Here is a 12,137-nt window from a genome sequence, read left to right as displayed (position 1 = left end):
CGGTTTTTGTTCCGACGCTCCTTATTTATAAGTGATCAGTACAGCTCATATTACGTCACGTGAACCAGACAAGGTCAATAAAAAGAACATTTATCTCGTGTAGTTTTATAGTCTGTATTTAAATAGTTAAAAGTTCACTTTTCCTTACTGTTAAAAATAATAATTGCAAGTAACAAGTAACACTAAATTATAAAACAATATAGCATTTAATAATTATCAAGTCACATAATTTAAAATTTGGTTCTTAAGAAAATCATAATTTTCCTATAATTTATTTGATAAGTATTAAAGAATATTAATATTTAATATTTTTAATTAATAATTCAGTTTAACTTTAAGTAACAAATGCTTAATTAGCAAAGTCGACTTTTTAATATGCACTTTACAATTGATTTAAAATGAAATGAGTATTTTTACGGTGTATAAAAAAAAGTAAAATTATAAAGGCACATATACACTACGGCACACTTACACTTACAAGTGCTATAGTGTGTACCAACCTTACAATAATAATTTTTCCTTTTCGCAATGCATTAAATTCACATTAGTGAATAATTTTCAGTTCGCATAGTTTTTCCACTTTATCACTTGTATAAAATGTATACTTTGATCTCTTGATTGTATACTTTTGGTGTATATTTTTCAATTAGACGTATTTACACGGCCATTTCGTTGTACGGCCTGCGCCTTGCTTGCGGGTCGTTGGCTGCGATCCCGTTGAGCCCATTGCCCTGGTGCCCACGGGAACTTAACTGTCAGAGATCTGTAAACACACAAAATTATATAAATTCGACCGATACAAAGAAAAGAGTTTCATCTCTTCAGAGGTCCCATAAGACATGTTACTTTTTTCTTCGTATGTGTCGAATCTTTTATAATTTCGAGATTAGAATCTGTGTTACGATCGGATTCATAATTTGTTCATATCTATATGTATATATAACTAGCTGTAGGGTATGAAAAATAGATGTTGGCCGATTCTCAGACCTACTCAATATGCTCACAAAATTTCATGAGAATCGGTCAAGTCGTTTCGGAGGAGTGCGGGAACGAAAACTGTGACACGAGAATTTTATATATTAGATGTATATTTCTTCTAATAACGCAATTTTAAAACTTAAATAAAATACAGTCAAAACCGTTTATGGCGACATCGTTTAGAACAACATACCGGTTAAATTAACCAAAATCAAAGGTCCTGGCTGAATGTTAAATGACCGCTTTATCGAAAACATTGGTTTTTACGACATTGTTTACTACGACATACCGCATTAAGCGACCACATTTGGTTAATGTTTTCGGAGAATTATATCTATAGAACGACCGGCTCAGCTATATTGTAAACAATTTGAATAGGTAACAGTATCCACATCTGGCACAGTATAATAGTCAATGGCTATTATCGTAAAAGTAAACAAAGCTTAGGGTATTTTGTAATTGCACCAGCTACGGAGGATGATATTGAACGTGAAGTTCAAGAGGAAAATGAAAATGAACAGGAAGACTCGGAAGAACAATTTACAGTGCCAACTTTGATTGACGGTCTTAATGCTGTTAGTGTATTACGAAAGATTGTTCTTTTTAATGAAGAGTTCCACATGCAGGGAAATTGTGACGATACGCTGATTAAAATCCAACGTGAATTACAAAATGTGTATGCACGACAGAAGTGTTTCAAACAAACTAAAATTACAGATTTTATGCATACAAAAATGATGGAAAAATGATATTGTTCTTTTATATTGAAGTTTGTATTGAAGTAAACAAAATGCGGTTTAATTTCCTACATGAATACATATCTTTCCTATTAATACCTGTCACCGGTTGTTACAACTATCGGTTTTTACGACTCAATATGAGTAGTCCCTTCGATGTCGTAATAACAGATTTTGACTGTATAGACTAGTCACCAAATAGAATTAAAAGAAAGAAGCAAATTATATCAAATTCATTTGTTATTCACAGCTAAAGAAATATAACGTATCATGCTTAATGGGTTAGTAAATTATATGAAAACATTTAAAAAATTCATTACAATTTTATTAATTATTTTAATGCGAAATTCCACTGCCGTCTTTGTTACTACAAAAGTTAATGATTAGGTTAGATAATCATCTCGCTGTCCTTATCCCACTCAGGTAGGGTAGGCGCACTAGGTTTTCATTCTCCAAATCGATCTATCTTCCATTATCCCAGTCGTCACTCCCTTCTTGTGTACACCCTCCACATTCATAACTTAAGTTCTCTTTATCTTATGCCATTCTTCTCTCTTTATAACATACATACAATGCTAACCTTTTACATCTTAATTTCTGTCCCACTGGTAGAAAAAATCAAGTTATGTTTTCATAGAAGTGTGTTGCAACACTGTAGAGAGAGCGAATTAATTGTACAATTCTCTTGTTAGTTGTACAATTATATTGTTAGTTGTACAATTCTCTTGTTAGTTGTATAATTATATTGTTAGTTGTACAATTATATTGTTAGTTGTACAATTAAATTGTTAGTTGGTAACAAATGAAGTATTATATTTACCACATGCTAAACTTATAATTTCCATTACCCATAGTTTCCTGCTGCAGCTCCAGTTTGTACGCCGGATTGTCGTATGGCGGGAGGGAGGACTCGCGTGGTGCTGATGGCACCGCTGAAAAATTTACTTTGCATTTTAATTTTGGCAACGTTCAGGCATTATTATGGATACAAATACGCTATCAAGTTCAAAGTTGACAACATTTATAACAGAGAAATGACAAATCACACAAAATGGCGGCTATTATGTTACATCGATAATATTGTTAAACGGAAATTGTGTAATAAAGTAACTAATTTTAGTAAAGGTGTACGGTTTGTTTATTGTTGACAACAAACTTTGGTTTAGTAAAAGGCATAAGTATGAAAAAAAAGATAAAAAAGGTTACCGCATTGCAGTTTGTTTGCGAGACAGTTACTCACGCGTGATGGGCACGGAGCGTGGCCGATGTCGTCTGACCACCACCAGCAATAACAGCAGCGATGTGAGCGCTCCCAGCGCAGCCACCACACCTACAGCCACCAGCGCGCCGTAGTAGTCGCCTCGCGGTGGCCCGCCACGACCACCAGATACTGATGCCTCTATTATATCTGTAAAGATTTTGTATCATATCAGCTTACGTTCAAGTGTAATTTAAAAAAAAAAACCTAGTTAATATTGCGGATGCTAGCGCAAAACTTATTTCAGTCTGTAATCTATCTCTGATCTAAATTTCATTCATATCAATTAAGTCATATTGGAGTAACGTGGTTACAAACTTTCATCCAAATAGTATTGGTAGTTTGTAGTTTTATAAATGCTATTAAAGACCTGAAAGTGTATTGATACTGGATACTAGGCTTATCGTAATTATAGTGTCCGTAAAATACAAATTACTTACTGTCCACAGTCTCCGGAGAGTTCTCAGACTTTGTGTGAATCTCCACAACGTTACTTGTTTTCACTTTGCCGTTCGTCAGGTACAGTTCCAGCCATACTCGGCATCTGAAAATCATATAATGTAAATATAAAAAGTTTGTCAACGCTAATCATATAACTTGTGAACCGCAGTGTAATCCAAAACTGGAATATGGAGATATCTTCAATGCTACTTGTACAAAAAAATAGAAAAACATAAAAATATTTGCAGTAAAAGCAATAGGAGAAACCGGGACCGTACTTAGAGTTAGGAGTGAGTCCATTAAGTGTGACAGTGGGCGGGAGGTCTCGTGTGGCTAGTCTGAAGTCGTCGTGCTCCTTGCGCGAGGAGCCGCAGGCGTGCGCCGCCCGGTATATCCTGACCCAGCGTTCGGCGGGCGCGGGCACACCGTGCCACATCAGCTCGGCGGCTACCGAGCCCACTGTATGCACTTCCACTGTCACCGACCAGTTGTAGGGATCTAGAACATTCGATTGTATCCACATTACCTTTATAGACAGCAAGTATCAATGGAATTAACATATAACATTCTAAGGACGATTCCGCGTCTATTGGTGAAAATTTTGTAATAATACACAAAGAAATAATATTTCGTTTTATTTTTAAATTAAATAACGTCATTTATTCTCGTGATTCGTACTATCAATGTATATTTTACATTTATATTCATATATCAAGCATCGATGGTTCAGTGGTAGAATGCTCGCCTGCCACGCGGGCGGCCCGGGTTCGATTCCCGGTCGATGCAAATCTTTTATCAATTAATATGGAATTTTCCTTCACACTTTTCTTCTTACTGTATGTAGGTTTAACTAAAACATAATATTGTTCTCTAAAGACAATATGTTATATGTTATTTATTGTATCGGAAATGAAAATCGAATCGATCTCATAATTGAGATTTTTTATCGCAAATAAAATTGAACTGTATATTGTTGGAACAAGCTTTAATTTTACTTTTCACGTGTTTTCTTATCAAGAACAAATGGAAAAAAATACATTAAAAGTAAAATCAAACCGTGTTTCAATCGTATAATGCTAATTTAAAAAAAAAAAAACTACACTGCTCTCTACCCCGGTTTGTACGAATGGATCCCAAGTGATCACTAAAAGTCCGTTTGTGGTGGTTAAGTGTGAGTTTGCACAATGCAAGTGTTTACATACCGACAAAAGGCGAGGTCGTGAACTCTACTTTAGTTGCGTCATACAGCTCAGTGAGCGCGCGCGGCGGCGGGATTAGCACCAGCTCGGCCTCGTAGCGCGCTGCGGGACGAAGCGCGCTCAGCTCGGCCTGTGCGCGCGCATGGTGCAGTACCTCCGTCATGCTGTATATCGGCGTGCCCACCGGACGGTACCTGATCACAAAACTTATCTTTTAGCAGGAACCCAAAAGTGGAGTCACGTAAAAGTTACCAATTGGTACTTTTTTCACAAAATATCCGTATGTAATTTAATGGTTCAATTGTAAAGCTATGTAAAAATCACCTCAAAGTATAAATTAGTAGTATTGAATCTTAGCGTGGTAAAGGTTTGGTAGAAGTTAACGAGATCTTTCAACTGTGGCAACCTTGACTAAGTCCATCTATGGTCACCAATAAAGTAATTTTCGGGCCTATAGCCTATTCGTCCTGCAATTGTGTATGCATATTACGTACCGAACTTGAATGCCATCAATAAACTGCAGTTCATCGTCAGTGAAGTGACGCCAGCTGAGGCGCGCGGTGGTGTCGTTAACATCAACCACTGTCAGTCTGCTATTGATCTCTCGTCGTTTCTCTTCCTCCGCCTGAACCTGAATTAAAAACCATTATTTTTTACTTACACTACCAACTTTGAATAGTAATACAATAAGAAAAGATGGGAAGGCATGCTAATACTAAATACATTAGCTTAGATTTTAACTCACCGCTGGTAAATCTAGAGTGCGTACATTAAATACATCACTCTCTGGCTCGGCGGGCAGATTGTGTAAGTAGAGTTTGCCTCGTATTTTGTACGTGGTCGAAGGCTTTAAGCCAGTCAGTCTGAAGTCCAACCTCTGTGTGCCGAGAATTTCATCCGCCGGTGCAAATATTTGGGAATACCAATGAGATATGTCCTCGTCCCTAATAATAAATATAACCGGTTAATATTTATAAATAAAAAATAAATAATTTTCTATGCCACGAATATCTGTAAAAATCAGTCGCTTAATTCCACATTATTTTCAACCAAAACATGAATACAAACTTAATAATAATTGTTTTAAGTAATACTTACGCCGTATCAGTGTATCGAAGGTCAACGCTACCTCGTAACCCGACCAAAACTGGGGGTAGGCCGAAAATCATCTTAACACTAGTCGGAGTATCCGATTGTAATAATATAACGGACAGTTTTTTGTTGTCATCTGAATACGAAGGTGGCATCGGTATGCCGTTGAGCGTCGGATCAAGATTAAGTGGTCGATGTATATTGTTTTGTTCATAATCTACTATCTCTTCTTGTGGGTATCGGACGTCGGGAGGTATAGTTGGTATGAACTCCGGTGGATGTGGTTTACCTGGAAAACCTGGCATTGGACCTGAAAGTTTGAATTGTTACAAGCGAAATTTAATAAATTTTATATAAATGAACATAAGAACACAGAATACATAGAATAGGTTAGGATGTTAATTAAATTAGGAAGGAATTTAAATGAAATGTGAGACTGGTAAGTAAATGAAAAGCATTAGATCATGACATTATTATGATATTAATTTTTTTATAACACACTTAAATGTATTAAGCAAATTCTACAACCTATAACAAAACTATAAATTAAATCAAAATTAACTATGTATTAAAAATGACGTATTTACAATTGACACGTAAAATCTGTAAAAACAGGTAACATTTAAAAATATTCCTAATAGGCACAAACGTAGTAGAAATGTGTACATAAAAATACTGTCAGGTAAGAGAATATTAGTATTTAGTATAACAGCGAGCAGCAAATATAAGTCGTCCAAAATACGGTGAATATTTGCGGCTCGTTGTACACAACACATTTAAAAAGGTCCGGAAGTCACATGTCTAAAGTCATTTGCTCGTTTAGAATCGAACTACAAACACAAATTTAACGTAGGCCAGGTCACTGACCTGCCGCGTGTTCTCCTATGTCTTTGTCAGCCGAACGTCCGAGATTCCTATTCACCTCCGATTCCACCTCCATTTGGGAGAGCATGTGCTCCAGGTCTAATGTTGAATAGCTTTTACCTGAAACCTTATTAAGCTTAACACTATTGCTGGGCACTTTCTGCATATCTGTTATAGGTTCAGGCAACACTCGAAACAAAACGGTCTCGTAAGGGTTCGGGACTTTCGCTAAAACGTGTATGTTATTCGGCGGCCAGGATTTATCATTGTTTCCTGAGTCGGAAGGTCGTATAGGTTTCAAGTCTTTGCTACGTAATATTGTGACATGTTTGCCATGTAATCCGTGAACGTCATGGCGGCCATTTTTATAAGTCTGTGGGTTCTGATGTTTTCTATAATAATCCGCCGACTGATTGAACATGGGTTCGAAATATGTTTTTGTCGGTTTCGTGCTGCCCGGTGTGGTTTTTGTTTCGCCAAAACTAAACGGAACGTGACTCGGTATCTTTTTATCATAAACCGGTAAGAAATAGTTTAAATTATGCATCTGTAAGAGCGGTACTTTGCTGACAGACTCGTGCATTTGTTGCACGTACTCATCGTGGTCTGATATAGATTTTGCTTCCATCATTTGGTTGTGTTTGTACTTTTCGAACAAGTCCTGTATTTTGTTGTCCGGTAGGACGTAAGTTAAATGGTTCCGGGTATTTGTTCCTGTATCAGAATGATGTGAGGCGATCGGTATATTTGACTGAATAGAGACTGGCACAGGTGCGACAAGGACAGAATTATTCGGTGGCTCTAAAGATTTCCAGTTGACATTTATACTTGTCACGGGCGGTATAGGCTGTAGTAGTTTGAACGGTCTGTGAAATTCATTCGGGCTGTATATGGCGAAGGTGTTATTCTTTGTCTCGTGTACGTAATGGTACAGTGAGTCGTCGGCAATGGGACCTGGGTCGGGCGGTTGTACAAGTTTGTTGGTTTTTTGTCTAGTCTTGGCGGAGTTCATGTGTCGAAAGTAGTCATTGGTCTCAGTCATGGCTAGTGGTGTTGGCAGTACTGGTGTCGTGACAGTCGGTAGGACGGGCGCGACCGGAGTCACGTGATTCTGTGATGCGTCATGCGATGAAAAAACATGCGAATATTTGGATCCATTCTTGTATGCAGCTGCAAGCAATAATATGATTATGAATGAAGATAGTGAGCATGCAATGTTTGACAGTTTTCTTTTAATTTAGTTATTAGTTATGAATGATCTGAATATCAATTGCATTGTGACTAATTCAGTGTCAATTGTTAAGTGAATTGAGTATGATTTTATGTACAACAAACTCTTTGGTCTGTTATGAGTGATGATCCATTAAAAAAATACCATGCAATATTCCACCATTGTCTAGTAAAAGCCAATTGATTAAACAATGTTAGTAACTCTTACCATTAGGCATACACCCCCACTGCTTGCAGCAATCCTCATCTGATATATTGACCGCGGCGGGGCGGTGGTTTGGCGGACAACGCAGATTCTGCGGTGGCAACGACGGCAATGGTGAGCACACCTCTTGACAGTCCAGTTCACCATTCTCACAGAAGCATCGCTGTTCGCACCCAGTCAGAGTTAACGGCACTTCGCTCCAGTTCGGTACTCTGATGACATTGCAATAACCATATAAGTTAATCAATGGTTTTTTTATTTGGAACCGTTGGACATTTTCCGAGCTTCACAGTGTCCAGATTAAGTAACACATAGAAGTAAATTTAGTTAAATTGTTTGGATAATAACGATTACTTCGCTTCGTTCTCCATTTCAGACATTTATCGTCTGTATAGTATAATTTTATTAACTTTCCATTTATTTTATTTTTGCAAATACTTACGCAACTCCTTTATAATGACAAGTCCCATCACTTAGACATCTCGCAGTTCTAGGGCAGCAGTTAGGCGGGTGCGCGGGCGGGTTGGCGGCCCAGCGCACGCAGCCCTTGCTCACCAATTCCAGACCAACATGGGACGGGCACACTAGCGCCGCGCACTCGCGTTTCTCATCTCCGGTACATTCACATAGCTCTGAACACCCAATGTGGAACTCCTCACCTATTAAGATAAAATTTGGAGATGTATTTTATTAACAAATCACAGAAAAACAGACACTCCAAGCTCCCATTTGCACGGGCTCTTTTTTTAATAATAATTTCTACAAACCGACAGCATAAAATTTCCCATCTTGATGACATCCTATTTTATACGTATTACTTTCTTCCACTGGAACTTCATTGGAAGTCGAATCCGTTGTTGTTATTGTGAAGTTGAATTTAGTGCCTGTTTCTTTTGTTTTTAAAATATAATCCTTGCCACCTTCGAGATTGAGTATAAGATTGGTATATCTTAGTTCCACATCTCGGAATGTACGGCCGCCATCGCTGCTAAGTAACAGATGTATTGGATCTTCGCTGTTGTTCATATGCATTAAGTTAACTTGCACGCTATTGTTTTGTAGTACTGTTACTGATCCGATCGGTTCAGTTAACACTAGCGGCCTCATCGTCGGTCTGAAGGAATCATTCACATCGTCCAATGATCTTCCAGTCTGGAGAATAAAAATAATAATTGTGAGATATAAAAATTAAATCAATCTATTTAGGAATTACAAGAATGTCCTCAATATAATTATACATTCTTTTATTAGCAGAATCTAAGAAATATTTTATATAAATCGAAAAAAGCTGGATTTTAATTTAGATAATACATATGCTAGCAATATAATTACTAAATAAATAAGCTATCACGCCTTTTTTTACGCCACGCTTAATTTGGAACATCAGGCAGAATGGGTTGACGCTTGTTTCCGACGTGCCAAAAAAAATGCCGAGTACTTTACATTATACATTACTCTCTATAGATGGATAGGTTGAAAAAAACAGTTTTGCTTCATTCCGATTTAAACACGCCTGATGACCTATTGTTACTGACAGTACAATCTCAATTATAATTGAGAACTAATAATTATTAGTTCGAATCCTCACCACTGCCACCAATAGCAACCGTCAGCGCCAATGGCGAAAATCAAATAGGCACAAAATAGCACGGTTCATAGCCAGTCCATGAATAGAGGTCAGTGATATCTTAATATATAAAATTCTCGTGTCACAGTTTTCGTTCCCGTACTCCTCCGAAACGGCTTGACCGATTCTCATGAAATTTTGTGAGCATATTCAGTAGGTCTGAGAATCGGCCAACATCTATTTTTCATACCCCCCCCCCCATTTTTTAACTGCGCGCGGACGGAGTCGCGGGCGACAGCTAGTTATTGATAATATTCTTCTGTTTTAGCAAATAGAATAGCCTACCTCTGACGCCAGAAAAGATGAAATCATAGTTGAAGTAGTGGTTGTCGTTGATGTAGTTGTTGTCATCGGTGTGGTTGTTGGGGATGTTGTGATGGTGGAAGTTGTTGTCATTGTGATGTTCTCAGGCTCCTCATGCGCGTCAGACGATACGTCGCATACTTGTATCTCACAGCAATCGTCATTAGGATCTTGCACGTTTATACACTTCTCCGATGTTTGTAGTCGATTGCATCTGAAATTCATAATTTTAAAACGCTATACTAATTTTGAAATTTATACAATCCTATATGCATAAAATTACTTACATGTCTGTAAAACTTATTTTTCTCCTGTCAATAAATCTGGCTTTTGATAAATATCGTATCAATCTGTTTCGTAGCATTATTATAAGTAGAAAAGTGGTTTACCTTGGTCTGCAGGATACCACAGAATGCTCTTCGCATACACACGTCTGTTGACATCCTATATTCCAGCTTGACCCTATAGCATAGCTTTCATTTTTGAATTTACACGCGTCTGCCTTGGTTGCTGAAAATTATATGTTTCAAATATTAAACAATAATAATACAGGATAGTAAAAGACAAATAACGCTAAAATTTTTAAGAATCGTTATTTGGTATGGTATAACTCTTTTCAAGTTATAAACTGCCAATATTTACGATCTTTCTTTGTATCGAGTTATCTTTACCTCCAGTGCCGGTGGAACAAGCAATAATCGAGCAACATTCGTCTACTGGCGACTCAAAGCAAAGTGGATCATTCAGTCGTCTTCCCCGTCGTGTGTAAGGATGCTTGCAACGCGGTGAGCACTCGAATATACCAGACGTAGTACATTCACATGTCTCATCACATCCTCTGTCTATTCGATCACCTACCTGGAATTATAAAGTACTTGTAAATCGAATAAAATTTAAAAACTGCTAGGAAAAGTTTTAGACATTATACGTCTGATCTAGCCATCAGGTTATAATGGTAGCTTTGCTTTTGTTTTATGTGACAAATCATTGTAAGTCACACGCTATTGCCTTATCTGATAAACATGACTTCTGTCATAAAGACAATATCAACAGTACGGTAAACAATAGTTAATTAAATATATTTTTCTAAGGTGGGAATTAAACCAAGGTTCGGCTATGACCACTAAAACGTTACATTTAATAAATTCGCTTATCGAATCATATTCGGAGTCACGGCTGTCTTATTTTACAACTACATATCAAGCCGAATCTAAAATGTCCTGGTTACAAGTCGGCAACATAACCAAACAAACGATTCACCTTTATAATGGTCACGATACTCTTACTGTACTTAAAATCCTATTAAAATACCGTAAAGAAAGGTTAAAATTACGTACCTTATATATGATTTCATTTTCCTTACATATTTCCACTTCATCTGATTTATCGATCGACAGTAATGGATTAAAGGGAACTTGAAGGTTTGAATAAAATTTATCAGTTATGTCCTTATTCTTAGGCACGCTCGTAATCAATCTTGGCGGTTCATCATCTTCATCTACGTCTAAAGATACTTCGCTTATATCTGAAAGTTTTCTGTTCATACCTTGATTTGTTTGATTGTGTAATGCATTTGCGAAGCTCTGCAACTCATCTACACTTAAATCTAGTAATCTAGGTTTAGCCTTTAATATTGAATCTGTCAGATATGTCATTTCTGTTGTTTCTAAATCTATTTTGGAATCTGTGGTAGGTGTCACTACTGTAGATTTTGGTGGCGATGGCGTTATTGTTGTGGTTGTTGTTGGTGTTTCTGTAAATATCTTCTTCGGTTGTGGCGTTGTTGTGAAGACGAATGGTGGTATTGTGAGATGCGACGGCTGATGTTGGGTGACTTCTTCCTCGTCGGTCGTCATTTTACCTTTAAATAGAAAGTGAAGTTTATTAACATTAATTGAATTAATTTTTGATAATTTACAAACATCACAATCCAAAAACAATAACGGCGCTAAATTAAATTTGATAAATAAGGTTTTAACAACGTTTATGGTTAAATTAAATACATTTTAGATATTAAAACTACAGAAAAATTTAAAAATTCTGTTAATGTAGCAACAATTGGTTAACGAGAAATATCTGAAGTACCTTTTTTTTTAATAATTACATTACGAATAAATTTCTACAGACATAATACAAAATGGGATATTTAAAATGTCTAATTTTAGGTACAGTCTACTTGCTATAGGATAAGGAATTGTGGAAT

The 12,137-nt window shown here is 36.8% G+C and overlaps 1 protein-coding gene and 1 non-coding gene across 4 annotated transcripts in view; one reads left to right on the top strand and one right to left on the bottom strand.

The window, feature by feature from the left end:
• Positions 1–383: 383 nt before the first annotated feature.
• LOC106707277 (putative epidermal cell surface receptor) overlaps positions 384–12,137 on the bottom strand; it is a 36,214-nt gene continuing 24,460 nt past the window's right edge. For all 3 annotated transcript variants that reach the window (XM_045681814.1, XM_045681815.1, XM_045681816.1), the window contains 17 exons: positions 11,272–11,795; positions 10,606–10,792; positions 10,324–10,444; positions 9,917–10,148; positions 8,772–9,156; positions 8,447–8,663; positions 8,008–8,216; positions 6,573–7,739; positions 5,712–6,015; positions 5,359–5,557; positions 5,108–5,244; positions 4,617–4,807; positions 3,693–3,912; positions 3,414–3,517; positions 2,956–3,123; positions 2,536–2,647; positions 384–763 (listed from right to left, as the gene is read on the bottom strand). In XM_045681814.1, coding sequence (XP_045537770.1) covers position 763; positions 2,536–2,647; positions 2,956–3,123; positions 3,414–3,517; positions 3,693–3,912; positions 4,617–4,807; positions 5,108–5,244; positions 5,359–5,557; positions 5,712–6,015; positions 6,573–7,739; positions 8,008–8,216; positions 8,447–8,663; positions 8,772–9,156; positions 9,917–10,148; positions 10,324–10,444; positions 10,606–10,792; positions 11,272–11,795 — 4,478 coding nt within the window. In that variant the 3' untranslated portion in view covers positions 384–762. The remainder of the gene's footprint in view (positions 764–2,535; positions 2,648–2,955; positions 3,124–3,413; positions 3,518–3,692; positions 3,913–4,616; positions 4,808–5,107; positions 5,245–5,358; positions 5,558–5,711; positions 6,016–6,572; positions 7,740–8,007; positions 8,217–8,446; positions 8,664–8,771; positions 9,157–9,916; positions 10,149–10,323; positions 10,445–10,605; positions 10,793–11,271; positions 11,796–12,137) is intronic.
• On the top strand, positions 4,130–4,200 carry Trnag-gcc. Its single transcript has one exon. It is a non-coding gene; the product is annotated as a tRNA-Gly (tRNA).

Source organism: Papilio machaon, chromosome 17 (assembly GCF_912999745.1).
Source record: "Papilio machaon chromosome 17, ilPapMach1.1, whole genome shotgun sequence".
Classification (NCBI taxonomy): domain Eukaryota; kingdom Metazoa; phylum Arthropoda; class Insecta; order Lepidoptera; family Papilionidae; genus Papilio; species Papilio machaon.
Note: the sequence above shows the minus strand (reverse complement) of the source record. Positions and strands in the feature narration are given on the sequence as shown.